Here is a 19,846-nt window from a genome sequence, read left to right as displayed (position 1 = left end):
AACTTCTTAGCATTTTAACTACATACAATTAAAGTTATAATGGTAGGGGCACCTGCATGGCACTGTCAGTTAAATATCTGACTCTTCATTTCAACTTAGGTCCTGACCTCAGGGTGATGAGATCTAGCCCGGCCCCACCCTCAGCAGGAAGTCCACTTGAGATTCTCTCTCTCTCTCCCTCTCCCCTCCTGCTAGTGCTCTCTCTCTCTCTCTCTCCCTCTAAATAAAGCGCTTGGTGTTATATGCAACTAATGACTTGTTGAACACTACATCAAAAACTAATGATGTACTATATGTTGGCTAATTGAACATAATAATTAAAAAATAATAAAGTCTTTTTAAACATTATAACAGTATGAAGCAATTCAAAGGGTAGTTCTTTACTACTTGGTGATGAAATGACAAAAGGAGAAAATATGTTGAAGGGAGAGGCAGAAAAATCCAATTTAGGACATTTATGTTTTATTTATTTTTATTTATTATATTATTTATATTTTATATATGTTATATTATATTATATATAATATATTTATATTATTTTATTTATTATTATTTATTATAATAATAAATAATTATTTATTATTTATGTCTTATTGAGGGGAGGGGGAAGCTCACCCACTCCTATTTCTTGATACTTCTAAGTACAAAGAGATCTAGAAAGAATTTAGTAAGGATATAAAATTATGTACATTTTGGAAAGATATTGGAGAAGTTGCCTTGGCTATATCATTGGTTAAAACCAAGCATGGATTTCACTATCTGATAACAGCCTGTAAAGGAAAGAAACACAGGAAAGGAAATACCTTGATTTCAGAGAATCAAAACCTGGAAAAGGAGTCTTAAAACAATTTTGCTACAGTGATCTAACTGCCATATGCTTTGTGGGAAAGACCATGCCTTTTCCCTGGAATGTACCTTGCCTAGACATTTTGCTTATCATTAGCTCTAGTAGTGCGTTCAGGGGCACTTGACATGTGGGGGAAGAGGAATCTTGAGCTACAGTGCAGGACGTGGAGCTCTAATTACTGGACAGTCAAAGCCCACAGACAAGGGGGAAAATGCAGTATTAAAGAGCGCAAACCCTTGTTCTTCTCTCATATTCTGTAATGACTGTTTTGAGTCATGTGGGAACTTTTCCTTTCAATTTTAGCCAGGGATGGGGCAGGATCATCTTGAAAGTAAGGAATGGAGACTGAGTTTATTCCAGGACAGTGATGGAAGTACTTGTAAAATAAGGCATTTGTCCACCACCCCAAACCGAAGTCCCTCAGCCTGTTTTCCCATGTGATCACAGGTTCACTGCGCCTGCTAATAGTGCGCAGGAGCGGGTTAGCAACCTGCAACTCCGATTTGAGCGCGTTTTTGGATGCTGGTTCCTCTGTGCGCCGGTATCGGAGAACTCACACTAAGAGCTCTAGATGGCCGGAACTGTTTACTTCTGAACTCACTCGCGTGCTTCTCCTGGAAGCAGGGCGAAGCTATCTCAGCCCCTCAGAGTTTGGGAGCAATGTGCAAAAGGAATTGGAGCGGTCACCACCCTTTCTTGAATTGAACCCAGGTGCAGGGTGGCACAGGGTTGCGAGAAGGACGTACTGGAATCCCGCTTTTGTGTTCCCACCTCAAAGCCAGTGGGGCATGGAGGGGGAGGGGCTTGTAGCCTCCGCCACTTGGAGAGCTCTGCGTGATAATTGGCCGTTCTCCAGTCTGACGGCTAGGCTAGAAGCCGAGGAACTGTACCGCCCCCTTCTCAGGCTCCATCCTCCCTAACCAGCGAACCCAGAAAGGCCTCAGGTAGTTGGGAGGCCGGCCAGGGAGTCTCCACCTCCTTGAGGGGAGCAGCCATTCGGTGCGCTAGGGAGCCGAAGGGGCTGGGATCCATTGGCTGGGGGATGCTGCCAGTCTCGGAAGGGGGTGTGTTGGGGGTGGGTTCTTGGACAGCCGCGCGTCTGGGCTACTCGCTGTTCCTTGGGTGGTGGGTGAGCGTGAGCGTGTGAGACTGGCTCCTGTAGACTTGAGAACAGTTTGGAGAGAGCAGAGCGCGCCAGAGAGAGCGCGAGAGACTGAGGGAGCGAGTGCGAGCCGACCTACAGGAAACGGGGCGAAAAAACAGGGCCCGAAGACCTACGGTTTGAGACTGAATGACCATGGCTGTCTCCGCACCCCCGGTGATCTCTGCAACTTCTAGCGGAGCCAGCATCCCAGGGGGCTTATTTCGGGCAGAAACCTCGTACTCGACTCCTGGAGAGCCTTCTCGTCTCACACATAATATGATCAACAGTTTCATGGCCAATAACCACAGCGGCAGCGCTGGTGTTGGCGGGATCGGTGGAGCCAGCGGAGGCAGCGGCAACACTAATACCAACGAGTGCAGGATGGTCGACATGCACGGTGTTAAGGTGGCTTCATTCCTGATGGACGGTCAGGAACTGATTTGCCTGCCGCAAGTCTTTGATCTCTTCCTGAAGCACCTGGTGGGAGGCTTGCACACGGTATACACCAAGCTCAAAAGACTGGACATATCCCCCGTGGTGTGTACTGTGGAGCAGGTCCGGATCCTCCGCGGTCTGGGGGCCATCCAGCCTGGGGTGAACCGCTGCAAACTCATCACCAGAAAAGACTTTGAAACTTTGTTCACCGATTGCACCAATGCCAGGTGAGATGTTCATTTTTTAGTTTGTTCTCCCCCTCCCCTTTGCCTTCTTTTGCATGTTTCATCACTCTCATCCAACTTTGCAGAGTGTCTTAACTAGCTTGCCTCTACTGTAAGTCGGTGGGGAAAGAGGACTAGAAGAACTAATTGCCCATCCCGTCTAGTCCTCGCTCAGTGGCAGGGCTTGGGTCCAAGATAAGCCCCGCACAAACTTCAGTTTGCTCTCCTCTACTGAAGCTTTACAGCTTTTTGCCCATATCTTGCGTGGGTCACTGGCTGCTTGTGGTTATTTGTTAATTTCTCTACGTGGTTTTCATTACTCTTTTGTGGCCGTACGGGTCGAATAGGTTTTCTCTTTCTCCTGAACACAGACACCAGGGACTTTCTAGGGGAGAAAGCTGGCAGAGCTGTAAACTGGGCTTCTGAGCTAGCAATCCAGAACACAGCATTTGGGGGATGGATAGGGTCGGAAGTCTAGGATCCATCCCAGAGGGTGATTCGTTCCCCATCATGTGTGTTTGTTGTGAGAGTAGGTGGGGTGTGTGATGGTGGTGGTTGTGGTGGTGTGTGGATAAATGTGCGCGCGCACGCGCGCTCGCGTGTTTTTGTGAGTGAGAGCAGACAGAGACAGAGAGATTGAGAGAGAGCAAGAGAGCGCGTTCAAGAGAGAGCGTGCCTATGAGGACGTGTGCATATGCCCGTTGTGCAAAGCTCCCCTGTTCACAATACAGTAAAGTCAATGGATCCCATTTTTTAAAAAAGAACGACGACAGATATCACGCTCCTGGGATCGTCCCTTTTGGGTCATCTGCAGGGGGGCAATGTGGGGCATGAAAACCTAGGGCTGGGAACTGGATGAGGGTTGAAGGAGAAGTTGGAGAGGATGCTTCCAGCTCTTCTCCCCAGGCCAGAAGTTGATAGGAATATTTTTCCCCAAAGAGAGGATTTCTTAAGTGATGATGACCAGCTTCTGTGGTTGTAAGTGTACTTCCTTCATAGGACAGTAGAATAAATGTTCAGTGGCATATGTCCATAAGCAAATTGTATTCAATCTTTCTAAGTTTAAAAAAGAAAGTAAAATAAACTATATTCAAGATTATTTGATTTTTTAAGGACCTGTGAATTAGTTTTGTACTGTTTATTCCATCTCCAGTGTGGTGACATCTGGTAGGTGTGTACACATTTGGCGTACAAACCAAGAAACAAACCATCATCAGGTTAAAGGGAGCAAAGGGTTTTGTTGTAAAACAGCACGACTTTTGATCATTTTGCAGAAAACTTCTGCAGAGGTAGACTTTCTCACAGTGCAACTTTAAATCATAGGAACCCCTTTTTACCAACTTAAAGGAACTCAGTTGTCAACATCTGTGGTAAAATCCAAATTACTATGTAGAGTTCAAGTATACTGACACGTTGTAGACAAACTGTTGATGACTGCTACAATAAGGTAATGCTACAGAACTTACAAGGTAACCTTTTTTCCTCCACAGTGTCCTGTGTTCTGGCAATTAAACAGAAAACTGTTTATATGAGAACTTCTAAGTGATTCATATCTGGGGTTTACAAACCTGGTTATTTAGATAAAATTTTCTTAAGGTAGATAGATGGTCTTAAAACAGAAAGGATAACTGCTCCCTTGATAAAATAAACAATTATAAGTTGTAAGAGTAGAACAGAAATCTTATTTTGACCACAAAGCACTTTACAAATACAGAAACTCAGAAAGTTACCAGGACCTTCAGATGAGGGCCATCTAATTTATGTGTTGCCAATTCAAAAAGACACATTTAAACAACTGCAGAACTGAAATCCTATCTTTCCCCTCTCCTTCTCTCCCCCCTTTCTCTCCTCCTCACTCCCTTCCTGCTTCTCTCTTACAAACACCCACTATTAAGGTGGGACAATTACTACACACAGGAAATTTGTCCTACTTTAATAACTAATTTACACATCCTTGAGCAAAATCTATGACTTTCATTTTTAAAAATAGATTAGTATTTTAATGTGACTTTGATGCTTTCCTCTAAGTAGAAAGTTTTCTTTAATTAATTTTTATAAGAGCTACTTGCTGAAGGGAAAAATGATAAATTACTCTATATCAAGAGGGAGGTGTTCTTATAGTATTTTTGGACCCTATTGTGTGATATGTTTTTAGGTTATTATTTTAATTCAGTTAAGTTTTATTTACTCCTTATCATAGCATTTACAATGCTAACTTTTTTGGAGGGCTTATATTGCTTTTGTGTATATGCATATATAAAGACAATAGGAGAATATTAAAAATATAAGAAGAAATATGTATAAGATACGATGCCAGTGTCTCCTTTTGCATTTATTTCTTTATGGGTATGTTGGTGATTAACATGCATTTTCTATAGGTTTGTTACGAGTGTTACAGTATATGATTGTAAAAATTTATTCTAGAAATATTAGAAATATATTCTAAGAATGCAGCCCATGAATGGAGATGAGGAAAACTACCAGAAATACACCTATATTGCTATTTCTAGATAGGAAAAACAACAAGGACAACGAACACTCCACAATATCTGGGAGAAATCTTCTTAATGGTAAAATAACATTACCAAATTTTATCACTGCAAAATGCCCTCATAACCATGTTAAAAACTTCAAAACATGATAATGCTTATAATGGATGCTTTATGACTTTAGGTAACATTATTTACAGAAATGTGTACCTTAAATCATTCTCAACATCTGAATGATTTTATAAAATTGTGAAATTATTATTTAGCTCAGCATTTCTATGACTTTTCTTGTCAGTGAAAAGAAAGGTGAGGAATGTAAATAGGAATGAGACTCAAGAGAGACAAAATAAGTTAGATAAGACATGAAGCCAGTAAGAGAAAAGAGATGTAGGATATGAGCAGAATGATGCTATGAGAAGAGGTGAAAGATGGATCAGAAGAGCCTGAAGAGATGCTCAAAGGAATGAGCGATGAATCAATGGAGACTTGGCTAAAGAGGATTGTCACTGAGGATTCATGACTTAACTCTTCTGGCTAAAGGGGGATGCAAGGAAAAAGTATATATATGTTCAGTGACTGGAAACTCTCATATCCTATTCTTATTTGAGAAAAGAGATTCATCTTTATCTCCCGATGAATGAATTTCCATAATGTATTGTTCAATGGGAGGCCTTTTTGTAATGGTGTCATTGGCAATTTTCTTTTCCTACATAATAAGCATTTCTTTTTTTTTTCAATTTATTTATTTTCAGAAAAACAGTATTCATTATTTTTTCACCACACCCAGTGATAATAATAATAAGCATTTCTTCCCCTCTCTGTCAGTTAACTAAGGGAGAGTACAAGTCCTGACTTAGGGTATTCTAATTTGGAATGCTTCCTACACTATTCCAGAAGACACAAAATAGACTATTTTCAAATTGGTCATTTTCAAAGACCTTAATGTATTGCCACTAAGTGGTATTTGGGTTCATTTGACTGGGGACATATTTTTATTAATGTGCATGGAAGAAAGGTGAATGAATAAAATACATTCATGATTGTTTCTTTGAAAATACTGAGAGTCACAAGAACTCTATCAGTGCTTTATACTGTTTTGTTATTAGCTAATTTTCAAAATATTCAAACTTGTCTTCCTAGAAAAGAAGTTGGAAAATAATACCTGCCTTTGCTACTAGAGAATAGTTAAGATGAAAAAAAAATCTTGACTATACATTGTTCTATTAAATAAATCAAACTTTTCATCCCTGCAATTCCAAAGGGCTATGCAATATTTTTTCCTTGATTTTTTTTTTTTTACTTCAGAAACTAATTGTAGGGAGATTATTCTGAAGATTTTTAAGAAAATGAAAGAAAAGACCAAAACCAAGTGGCAAAAGTTATCTTGTTTTAGGTCTTTTTTTTTTTTTCAGCTAAGGCACTGTAATTTTTCTATTTAATGTCTTGTGGAACAAAACTTGGAATTCTTGACATCAGAGAAGGCAGGTTTAGGCATTTTAGCAAATGCCTAAAAATCTCACTCTTATGCAATGGATTTTTCTTACTAAATTCTTCAAAGTTTAATGCAACAATAAAATATTCAATTAAAAATTGGTATTCAGGGGTGCCTGGGTGGCTCAGTGAGTTAAAGCCTCTGCCTTCGGCTCGGGTCATGATCCCAGGGTCCTGGGATCGAGCCCCACGTTGGGCTCTCTGCCTGGCAGGGAGCCTGCTTCCCTTCCTCTCTCTCTGCCTGCCTCTCTGTCTGTTTGTGATCTCTGTCTGTCAAATGAATAAATAAAATCTTTAAAGAAATTGGTATTCAGTAATATTCAATTAAAAATTGGTATTCAGTAAATGTGAAAAATCAGCCAGCACATTTTAGTGTTATCTCTTTTTATCTACCTATCTATATAAAAGTAACATTGTTAGATTTCATGATCAGTATTTGAGGATCAACTGATTAAATGTTATTCAGTCATTTATGTGTAAATGAATGCTTAGAGAAACAAGAATGTATGATTAAGAAAACATTTAAATGTATTTGGAGACATGAGTCAACATATATTCAAATGAGTAAAATTCAGTGTTTTTAAATTAAAATTTAAATTATCCAATTGTGATTGTTAGTTTGACCATGTGAACAGAATAAAAATGGGCATCATTCATAGAATAACTTTATGTGAACTCTGACTTTAAAATAATTTAAAAATACGTTCAAATACAAGAAATACAGTTTTTGTAAGTCCTCAACGATTTTGGCTTTGTATTGACACTCGGTGAATATAGTTCATAATCCACACAGAATAGCAATTTACTTTAAAAATTGATGTTTTCATTCATAGGAGAGTTACACAAAGTCAAATTTTTGAAGAACTTGCATCACTTTCTTGGGCTATAATTTTTATGACAACATTTGCAGAATAAAAAGATTTTAGAAATTAATCTGGGCGGTAAATGCAGACATTTTATTTCATAGGATAATGAGGGGATGGTCGGTTTGTCTATTAAAAGCAGTTACTTAGTCGTCATTGTTGTCTTTTATTAGAATGATGTAAAGATTATAGTTAAAATGGTTCAGTCCTATGCCAGTGCACAGAACTTCCACATGTACATCCATTTTACTTTTATTTATTTATTTATTTAAAAGATTTTATTTATTTATTTGACAGAGATCACAAGTAGGCAGAGAGGCAGAGAGAGACAGAGAGGAGGGGAAGCAGGCTCCCTGCTGAGCAGAGAGCCCTATGCGGGGCTGGATCCCAGGACCCTGAGATCATGACCTGAGCCAAAGGCAGAGGCTTTAACCCACTGAGCCACCCAGGCGCCCCTGTACATCCATTTTAAATGCACACTTCTACATAAGCAATTTATCTAAATACTTGTATTTATCTAAATACTTGAGTTGGATTTAATATTTGTCCAAGCACTCATTTATTAGGTGATAGATATTATATTAAAGATATTATGCACATTATGATGGAGAATTTCTTGGGATATTTATGTGTACTATTATCCTCAATATATAGTATTCCAATAATTAGGAAGTGATGATCTTCAGACATTGTTTTATGTGGTTTCACACAAGAAACCCCTAATACCTGTCGAAAATATTGTCTGAATTATTTGATGCTTTCTTAAGTAATCTGATTCTGTCTGAATGAAATTCTTACATGCTTTAAAAGTGCTTCTAGCAGGCAAATATAATTGTGAGAAACCTTAATCACAATATATTATGTTTCATTTGACAATCTAGATCTTCAGGGTCACTTCATGTGGTGTGCTTAGAGATACAAATGATTTAGGTTTATCCACGTTATACATTTCAAATATGTATTGAAACCACCCTAATGGACCAAAACTAAAAATATTGTTTTTGGAGAAAGGACATCAAACCTTTCCCCAAAAGCAAAACAATTAGGTATTAATGATATTATTGTTGCATGTTCAAAAGGTCTTCGGTAGCATTTTTTTCCCCTCCTTTTCTTCCCTTTCACCATCTCAACCTGCAAAACTCTTCACTGTCACTTCAGATCATACAATTCTAAAATGATAAAACAACATTTAAACACATTTGCTTTAGAAGGGAAATTGAGCATTTGCACCCAATAAGCCTGATTGTGGAACTGCATGCAAATTGTGTTTTGATTTATCTCTTTTACACTTTTTTCCATTTGAATTGATCTTGCATTAATTTCGCCAAGCGGCTGTGTGAGGCTGCAGATGTTGCCCTGTGTTTAATAAATCAATGAGACAGATCTGAATGAATCACTTCAGATGGATTCTCTGCTCGGTTTGATGTCTAGATGTTATTCTTAGCTTGTTATCATGACAGATGCATTAATGTTCCCATACACTGCCAGCAATGTCAAAGAGATTGAAGCTTTTAAAATGGCAGCATCCCTTTTTCCATTTTCTGCTAGAACAACTAAATTCATTTTATTTTATGTAGGAATCAGAGAAAAATATCAAATCAATATCATCCCATGAGTTTCTTCATGGGAAAGATTCTTAATTTTCATGCTATATTAGCTATTCCAAAACGGTGGAAATTAATATGTTAAAACCTAAGTATAGTGTAGTTGCTTAAAAGTGCCCCCACATTAATATTTAATCATGGTAGGAAAAATGAGAATAAGTAATATATGATTGGAAATTATGATTAGTGACATTGAAAGTGTCACTATAAATAGAATAATGCTATATCCAAATTGATTACAGAAGGGTGTTTTTTTTTTAAAGATTTTTATTTATTTATTTGACAGACAGATCACAAGTAGGCTGAGAGGCAGGCAGAGTTGTGGGGAGGGGAAGCAGTCTCTCAGCTGAGCAGGGAGCCCAATGCAGAGCTCAATCCCAAGACCCTGAGATCAGGGCCAAAGGCAGAAGCTTCACCCACTAAGCCACCCAGGCGCCCATAAATGCTACTTTTATAATTTAATTTCTCGAACTGTAGAAAAGCATAGGCACACAAAAAGGAACTTTATTATAACTCTAGTGAAATTTATTACCTACCTGCATTAAATATGGTGACCATAATTTATATCATTTAACCCAAAGATTCATTACCTTGGTTTTAGGAGACAGTCAATTCTGTCGGTTGTGAAATATTTTGAATTGAATGTTGTGGGTGTTATAACTTTTTAGTTAATCTATTATATTTGAAAATACAAATTTTTAAAAGGAGATTCAATTTTTCTCTTGTTCAAGTTTCTGAAGAATATATATATTAAAATAAGCCAGCTTTTAGAGGTAGTTCCTCTTTGCAGCATTTATAATATTTTTTCCATCATAATGTTTTCAGTTTTATTAAAATAGGAAAACAGGAAACACTGTTAATTGATACTATTTGAGGTCTCAAATTCTTCAGGAGAAATTTTATCTCCAAAGTTAGGCTACTTTTGGAAGATTAAGATATAGGCTATGATCTATAGTTTAAGTTTAAAGAGAAATTTATAATGAAGTTTAATGAAGTTATGTACAGGAGTGTTTTTTTTTCAAATTTTGCTTGAAACATGGGAATGTATTCATGATCATTTTTAGCCACATCTTTCTTTAGAGCTTAACTTATTTATTAGCATTGATGGAATTATTATATTGAGAATGTGAATATAATATAGGTAAATTGGATATAAGTAAAGAGCAAATGGACATATTTTCACTACCTATAATGATATCTTTAAAAAAGAACTGAATTTATTACATAAAAAAGCTTCAATTTGTAATAATAATTTCTAAGGAGTAAATTTTAACTTTAGTAATATTCATTGCAAAACTTCATTAAGCCCAATATTGTGTATATTTTAGGCACTTAATTCACATTTGTTAAATGAGTACAGTCATGTACAAACACACATTTATTCCTCATCAGAACTCTTTGCACAAATTGCCATTCCTTTGAAAAGCTAGGAAATAGTTACATAGGGTATGCAGTTATTAAAGATACTAATCTTGAAATTTTAATTCCATTATAAAACCATTTGTAACCAGGCCATAAACTTTTCACTAAGTATACATATGTATAAGTATACATATAAAGCTATCAAAATCTAAAATATGAAATTAAGATTTTGAACTGAAATATATCTTTAAAGTAAGAGTGACTTCTTGATATTTCCTTTAGTGAAAACCCACAGAATATGCTCTAATATTATGAATAGGCAAGAATTAGTAAGTAAGACAAGCCTACTACCGTAAAATTATTCCCAGCTATTTGGATTTATACTATTTGATATCAGTACCACCCCTATTAACAGTTTAGTTTTGATCATTCAAACAGAAAATGCATATTTATCCAATAAGGGTTGGTAAGAAGAGGGTTCTCCTCCCTTATCTGTGTATAGCTCAGGAATAGAAAATGCATATTTATCCAATAAGGGTTGGTAAGAAGAGGGTTCTCCTCCTTCCCTGTGTATAGCTCAGGAATAGAAACACAACACAAATACCTAAGTATTATGATGAACTTTTTTCCTGGACAATCTAAAGAGCCATTCAGTGCAACATGAATTTACATGATGTATCCCCCCATCCATTTAAAGGAATAACTTATTACTTTCAGATGTAATTAATTTTGAAGAATGAAATTTCCTTTCATCTAGGATCCCTGAGGTATAAACTGCTCATATATATGTACTGTCTTGACCCATTTAAATTATTTATTTTATTAGAGCAAATCATGGTGAAAACTTTGTAATTATACTACTTTGTAATTATACTACTGAAGTAATTATGCTACTGAAATTTTATATATATATATATATATATATATGTATATATTTATAGTGTAGGAAAGTTAAAAAATAATGAAATACAGTATTTTTATTGCTATATAAACATTTTATTCTTTTTTTTTTCCAATTTATTTATTTTCAGAAAAACAGTATTCATTATTTTTTCACCACACCCAGTGCTCCATGCAAGCCGTAAACATTTTATTCTTAAACAAGTTGACTGCTTAATAGTGTATAATGTAGTGTGTATGTTAAGGTATAAAACATTCAGTTGCCATTGTGGCTAATGATCTTATTAGGTTGCTGGCAACTGTTAACTTGTAACAGCGTTTAGGCTACATTTAGTATATTTGCTATTTATGTGATGAGTTAAAAAGGAGAAAAAAGTGATATTGATCTGTCTCTGGATTAAAGTTTGAAAATGGGCAACAGCCTGAACACAAAAGGCTTTTTTTTTTATGATTTCTCAGCTTGCCATTGATCTCCTAGTTTTTTATTGCATTCATTATTTATTAAAAGAATTTGCAAGCTAAACATAATGTTAAGCTAGTTTGCACACAGGGACCACACTTAGGAAATTGAATGGAAATTGCATTAGAGATGAACATCTGTGCTATTTTTCCACTCATGTGTTTATTGTTTTGTATAAAAGGTGTATTGGATTAACAGTTATAACTGTTATAGCTTACAGCAATATGTTAGATTCTGAGCTTTTAGTTATTTTGGAAGAAGTCTTGTTTCTTACTTAGTTGTCTAAACGAGCATAGTAATAACATCACAAACAATATTGGAATAAATTTATTTTATTATATTTACTGAATGCATTATCTACATTATGTATCAATTGTGAGATACTCTGCTATACTGAAGTAAAAACATTTAGAAACATATGTATAATTATCATTTAATTATACTTTCTCTTACTGGCTTTAGGTAATAGGCTACATAGGTACAACTTACATATTACTCATTTTAAGAATGTTGAGTTTAGTGCCATATTAAAGCACACCAAATTCACAAAAACTATATAAAAACTTTAATATGACCATCCATAAAATGTTATTTTTAAAAAATGTTATTATTTATGTATGTTAGGCCTTGATCCTTCTGGAAGGATAATAGCCATATAGACCCTGAAGGCTTGCTCCATATAACACTATGAACAAAAGGGTATAATATGATTCCCCTTTTGAATTCAATCCAAGGAAATTTATTTACAGAAACTTCAGTACTTCAACTGAAACAGTTCTCCACAGGACATCTTTTTTGCAGTGTTGTCTTCAATCTGTAGACATTTGGAAAACTCAGTTTATCAGTTTAATTATTGGATTCAAAATAAAATAAAAACCTCTTCACAATCATTTTGATCTTATGATTAGACCTGCCATTACTCTGTGTGTGTGTGTGTGTGTGTGTGTGTGTGTGTGTAGTGTATACTATGTGGTGCCAATGTTTTAGTTGCTGCAAACAGAATGAAGACAACAGTCTCTTCTGTCATGGGGCTTACATTCTAGAATCCTGCTGTTTTTAGCTTAGGGTCCTTAAACCATATATCTGTCCCCTTTATTACATTTGCTAAATTGTGAAATCTTTGTGGTTACAAATTTTTTGCCACATACCCATTGTTGAACACTTCAATTTCCTTTCTTGTATCTGCCTTGTGTTGTATCGGTAAATGATAGATTTTTTTTTTTTTTTTAGTTTTTAGAATAATACCAGAAAAAATCAACTAAAAATAGTTACTGAGATATAAAATAAAATATTTTAGTTTTATGAATGTATAGAATTACTCATGTTATAAATACAATACATAGCAAGAGGAGATTGGAATAAAACAGGTATTTCTGCTCAAGAATGGCTATAGTTAATAGACTTTAGTATCTTTTCTCTGACATATTTGCTGAGTCCTTACGATATGAGCCCTTAAAAATTCATTAAATTAGTCATTCCGTGAGACATGTTTTTGTAGTAAAATGTGCAGTTGTGGATTAAAAAACAAGGTTTTCCCCCATGTTAAAATGCATTCTTTCATTTGTGTTAGAGTTTTAAGTAGATCCTGAAGCTTAGAGTTTGCTTTGCTTTGCAAGATTATTTGCAAACATGTGTTAATTAAATGTTTAATATTAAAAATAAGCCTGCTGCTTTGAAAATAGCCTATGATCTGCTAAACTTCTAAATTTATTTTGTAAAAGAATTAATGAGTAGCCTCCAGGTTTTTATTTGAGGAAGACAAAAGGGGAATTTTTTCATAGAAAAAAAATTACTGCATAGTTCATTTTATGCATAGTACACAGATTTTATGTCTCATTTTATAAGCCAATTAGAATATTCAGTTTGAACATACACACTATATATGTGTATATATATAAAGTTAACTGATAATAGATTAATTTACATATAATTATGTATTATGTGTTATTATATACATTATATATGCACATATAATGCATTATTATATACACATATATAAGTATTACAAACATTATAAACATACATACATATATGTATAGAATATCTTCCAAGTTATTTCATTTGTCACTTCATTTCAACAAATATTTAGTAAGTACATACTCTTCATCTGTACAAGGCTACTTATCAAAGGGAAAGTAGTGATCTTAAGAACTAGACAAATTCTTATTTTTCTTATCTCCAGATTATGTGGGGAGAGTTTTATTGTTACGTGGTTAACTCTCAGCTAATCTACATTAATGCAAAGAACAGCAAATGATGTATGCAATTCAAAATTATGGAAAAGTAAAGTAACATTAATTAGACTTTGAAGTGCATTTTAAAATGTTTATGGCATATTTACCTGTCTAAATATATTTTGCTTATTCTACTATCAAATTGTATTTATGTTTTATAAGTATTTACTGGTGGGGAGATAGCCTCAAAACGTGCTAAGGTTGAATTAAATCTGAAATTAAATGCTTCATATAGGAAATACCTAAAGTGAATAAAACACAAGCAGACATAGAACATACATGTTACAGTTAACAGCAGTGTACTGGATCATGTTGTTCATTAACTAAAGCAGTATATTTGGCTTGAATTTATTCTTACGTTATTTGTGGAAAGTTCTGTATACTTAATGGATATATTAGTCATTACAGCTATTAGCAGATCAAAACCTGGAAAACTGCATGGAGCCAATTGTTGATTTCAACATGCTTTCCTATGCTTAGGTACCCTAAATAACTGTCTTCCATAAGCTAAACCAGCATTTGTTGACAGAGAAAATGGCTTTTGGGTTAAAGCACATTGATGAGTGTAGCCCTAAATCATTTATGTAAAGTGTTCTATTCTGTGACGAGAACCTTTAATCGATTTTCAACTTACAGTTTTAAGAAATGGAACATCATATTCTTTTTTTTTAAAGATTTTATTTATTTATTTGACAGAGGGAGATCACAAGCAGGCAGAGAGGCAGGCAGAAAGAGAGAGAGGAGGAAGCAGGCTCCCTGCTGAGCAGAGAGCCCGATGCGGGACTCGATCCCAGGACCCTGAGATCATGACCTGAGCCGAAGGCAGTGGCTTAACCCACTGAGCCACCCAGGTGCCCGGAACATCATATTCTTAATGCCGGTCACGTCCTGCAAGAATGGTCACTTTGATGATGGGCACATGATGGGCATATGTTGAACACCTTGACCTCTTCTGAAGAGTGTAGTAACCACTCCAGAGCTTAGCTGATAGAAGTATGTGTGGCATATCTACTTTTTTTTTAAGATTTTATTTATTTGTTAGACAGAGATCACAAGTAGGCAGAGAGTCAGGCAGAGAGAGAGGAGGAAGCAGGCTCCCCGCTGAGCAGAGAGCCCGATGCGGGACTCGTTCCCAGGATCCTGGGATTATGACCTGAGCAGAAGGCAGAGGCTTTAACCCACTGAGCCACCCAGGCACCCCACATATCTACTTTCTTATGTTTCAGTTGTTTTAGATGTGTCCTTGTCATACCAAAAGACTAACAAGTTTTTGTTATTTTAGGGACATGTTCTTTTTCATAAGGTTGTGTGAAGTTTCCCTAATCTCCATGCTGCCAGGGTCTAAAGCTTTTCTTAATCTTTATGATTTAGTTCCATTGAATTGAATAATTGCTCTTCCAAATGTTGTTTCTTTTTCAAGAGTGCTTTCAGTGTTTAAATGTACATAAAACTCAAGTAATGCCCCTTTTAGATATTTTTCTTTAATAGTGGTATTTGTCTCATGGATTATTGTTCCATCAAAATAGACACAGTGGAGCTCACACGTTTAATGTTTTCTGTCCGGTAAAGAAGGCTTTTTTTTTAAGATTTTATTATTTTTAAGTAATCTCTACACCCAGTGTGGGGTACATTAAGATCAAGTTTGAGATCAGGAGTGGCACGTTCCACTGACTGAGCCAGCTAGGTGCCCTGATTAGGAAGGCTCTTGCTTTAAAGATAGGAGTACTGTAATTTGGGTCACATTAGCATTGATGCAGTTGCATGTGGGCATGGACAAAGGAATGAAGCTAAATAAGGGTGGAGAAAACTTGATGAAAAAATATTTCTCATGGAAATATTGAATGGATCAGGAACTAGCTGACAGATGAGAGGTAGGCAGTATAGTGTGGACTGATGAAGACCTTTCACAAGAGTTTTTAAATGAATTATCCCCTTTAATTGAATTCATATTATTTTAGTGGGTATTTTAAGCAGATTCATGAACAGGCACAGAAAGCATAAAAAATATTAGCTGTAAATACATATGTAAACACTAAAGGCAAATGTGGAAATGTCATTCTGTTTGAGGTAAGCTGGTGGCATTTGAAACCATAGCAAAATATTTGAATACATCTTGTCACTAAAATATTTGTTCACTATGCTAGTAAATGTTAATTTAATTTCAAAAATATTTTATACAGCATCCATTTAGATTTCTTCTGTAAGTTCCATTACTGTTACTGGTCTGTTAGCCTGAATTTAGCTTGCCATAGCACATTTTTAAAACACATGTTGGGGAGCATGAGGGACGTGCGCGCATATCTATGACCCTGCAATTGCACTCCTGGGTATTTACCCCAAAGACACAGATGTCGTGAAAAGAAGGGCCATCTGTACCCCAATGTTTATAGCAGCAATGGCCACGGTCGCCAAACTATGGAAAGAACCAAGATTTAGTTCCATTGATGAATGGATAAGGAAGATGTGGTCCATATACACTATGGAGTATTATGCCTCCATCAGAAAGGATGAATACCCAACTTTTGTAGCAACATGGACTGGACTGGAAGAGATTATGATGAGTGAAATCAGTCAAGCAGAGAGAGTCAACTATCATATGGTTTCACTTATTTGTGGAGCATAACAAATATCATGGAGGAGAAGGGGTCTTAGAGAGGAGAAGGGATTTGGGGGAAATTGGAAGGGAAGGTGAACCATGAGAGACTATGGACTCTGAAAAACAACTGAGGGGTTTGAAGTGGCGGGGGGGGGGTGGGAGGTTGGGGTACCAGGTGGTGGGTATTATAGAGGGCACAGATTGCATGGAGCACTGGGTGTGGTAAAAAATAATGAATACTGTTTTTCTGAAAATAAATAAATTAATTTAATTTAAAAAAAATAAATAAAAAAATAAAAGTCAAAAAAAAAAGCACATGTTGACTGAATTTTTTAAAAAGGGTTACATTTTGCCTTTGGGTATGTGTGTGAAGTTTTTATTGTATTCAATAGTAGCTAAGTGTGCATTTTAAGAAGTAATTTGAACACTGCATTCAAGATTTATTTAATGAACATTAAAATTTGAATTAAAGAACATCAAAAAACAGTCTGAGGGGTTTGAAGTGGCGGGGGCGTGGGAGGTTGGGATACCAGGTGGTGGGTATTATAGAGGGCACGGCTTGCATGGAGCACTGGGTGTGGTGAAAAAATAATGAATACTGTTTTTCTGAAAATAAATAAATTGGAAAAAAATGAAAAAAAAAAGAACATCAAAGTGGCATTTTTGTCATTTTTGTATTTAATAAGAACAGTAAAGTTTAAATATTTCCTCCATGCCTTCTGCCTGAAAATATATCTGGAAGTTTAAAATTACTAGCTTGGTATAATAGTAAAACCTTTACATGTATATACTGGTACATAGTTTATATAGTGCTTTCATATATGTTAGCTTGTTTCATCTGATCATTAGGATAGTCTGCTTTTACAATTTTGTTTTGAAATTTCTGAATTTTTGTAAACAGATGGCTGATCATTTTACAACATGGTACTTCTGGGGATCACTTAATCTTATTTAGATTTTTTTCACTCCATGCTAAATCAGTATCATCTATTGTTATAATGAAACTTACAGTGCTTCTGGGGAATAATAGTACCTCTTGTTTCTGCAGAAGCTCACAGGCTTCAGAGCTTGTTCATATACTATCTGCATTTATTCCCAAAGCAACTCAATGAGGCAAGTCCCCTGATCGTGAATTTAGGTGAGAAAATTGAACTGTAGGCAACTAAAGGGAATTACTTGAGGCCATATAATCTAGTACAGGCAGGGCCATTCCTGATTCTAAGTCTTCTTTTGTACCTCTTCTGGTATGCTGTACTTGGTATGCTGACTCTGAAACGGAAAGTCTTGCTAGATGAATATGAGCAAACAGGTTTACTTAGGTAGTGAATTGTTCCAGTTATTCATAGAATTATGGAAAAACTAGGAGGGGGAATTAGAAATAAGCAAACTAGTAGGAGAGACAAGCACTACACAGGAGCTTCCCTAGAATGTCTTTAGGTATTCTGCCGCTTAATGATGAAGTTTTCAGAAATGCAGTGACTAGACTCTCTGGGTGGTGACTTAATTTGATATGTATGTACAGGGAGTTTTAGGAACCAATAAAAACTTAGCATTTTTGAATGGAAAAGTGAAAGGAATAATAGAAATTCCAGAAAGTGTATAGAGACTGTGGTAGTTCATCAAAGCACAATGTTGAAGGAATTGATGAAATTGGGACCTAGGGGCACCTGGGTGGTATCTGCCTTCAGCTCAGGTTGAGATCCCGGCGGGGGGGTCCCTGCTCAGCGGGAAGCCTGCTCCTTCCTCTTCCTCAGCCAATGCCCCTGCTTGTGCTCTCTTCTTAAAACAAAACAAAACAAAACAAAAAACAAAAAACAAACCCAGGAACTAGTTACTAAAAAATATAAATTGTCTCTTGTGTTCAGAATACTGTGCTAGGATCTGTGGGTACCTTTTGAGAGCTTTAAATTTTATTGTAGAGCAGGGCATACACACATAAAGATTATGTCATTCATTTATTTATTAATTCATCCATAAAATAGCTATTGCATGTCTATTCTGTGTCAGGCATCTTTTAGGTGCTTGGGATACATCTATTAAAAATAAACAAAGTTGGTGCACCTGGGAGGCTCAGTTGGTTAAGCATCTACCTTGGGCTCAGGTCATGATCTGAGGGTCCTGGGATCCAGCTCCGCATTGGGCTCTCTGCTCAGTGGGGAGCCTGCTTCTTCCTCTCCCTCTGTTTGCCTCTCTCCTACTTGTGCTCTCTGTCTCTCTCTGTGTCAAATAAATAAATACAATCTTAAAAAAATAGAGTTCCTTGCTCTTGGAAAGGGGGTTATATTCTAGGGTATGGTAATGTGGATGGAGGAAGACAATAAACCCTATGCGTGATAAAGAACTAAATTATATTGTATGAAGGTGGTAAGGTGGAGGTGTTATGGAACAAATAGAGCTAGGTGAGGATATGGGGAAAATTGAAGTTGGTTGAAGTTTTAAATAGAATGAGTTACAGCCCTCTTTGAAAATATGAGCTTTGTTAACAGACTTGAAAGGGAGGGAAGTTAACTATGCAAAATCTGAAGAAAGAGTGTCCTAGACTGAGGAAACAGTTTGATCAAAAGTCCTAAAGCAGAAGCATAACTAGCAGTTTTGAGGAACAGTAAGGAGGCTAGTGAGCTGGAGTGGAATGAGTTGAGGGGATGAAGAGTAGGAATAAGATTATAATGGTAATGGTGGGGGTCATACAGGACTCTTTAAGCCATTTTTTAAAAATTTTGAATGAAATAAGGAGTCACTGCAGAGTTTTGAGCAAGGCCATAACAAGATTTGACTTAGGTTTTTAAAGGATCACTCTGGCTGCAGGTTAAGAATAAGATTAATTAAAGTAGGGCAAGGGTGCAAGCAGTCAGAATGCCTTTGCAATGAACTGGGAGAGAGATGGTGGTGGCTTAGACCATAGTGGTAGAGTAGGGGTAGTTAGAATTAGATTGTGGGTAGGTTTTGAAGGTAAAACCAATAGGATTCCTGATGAATTAGACACTGAGTGTGAGAGAAAGAAAACAGTCATGAATAACTCCAAGATTTTGGTATGAGCAACTGAGAAGATTCAGTTTCCATAATTTCAGGAGGGGAAGGCTATATGTGGAGCAGATTGGGGGAGAAAGTTCAATAGTTCAGTTTTATACTTGTTAGCTTTTAGATGATGATGATGATGATGATGATGATGATTTTGCTTTTTCAGCACAGATATAGAG

General features: G+C 36.2%; 1 protein-coding gene across 1 annotated transcript in view; it reads left to right on the top strand.

Moving 5' to 3' along the window:
- The first annotated feature begins 2,144 nt into the window (after positions 1-2,144).
- The window catches only part of DACH2 (dachshund family transcription factor 2), an 874,111-nt gene continuing 856,409 nt past the window's right edge, over positions 2,145-19,846 (top strand). Inside the window, exon 1 of the mRNA XM_044235297.1 lies at positions 2,145-2,653. Coding sequence (XP_044091232.1) covers positions 2,145-2,653 — 509 coding nt within the window. The remainder of the gene's footprint in view (positions 2,654-19,846) is intronic.

Source organism: Neovison vison, chromosome X (genome assembly GCF_020171115.1).
Source record: "Neovison vison isolate M4711 chromosome X, ASM_NN_V1, whole genome shotgun sequence".
In the NCBI taxonomy this organism is placed as follows: domain Eukaryota; kingdom Metazoa; phylum Chordata; class Mammalia; order Carnivora; family Mustelidae; genus Neogale; species Neogale vison.
This window is presented reverse-complemented; position numbering and strand designations above follow the sequence as displayed.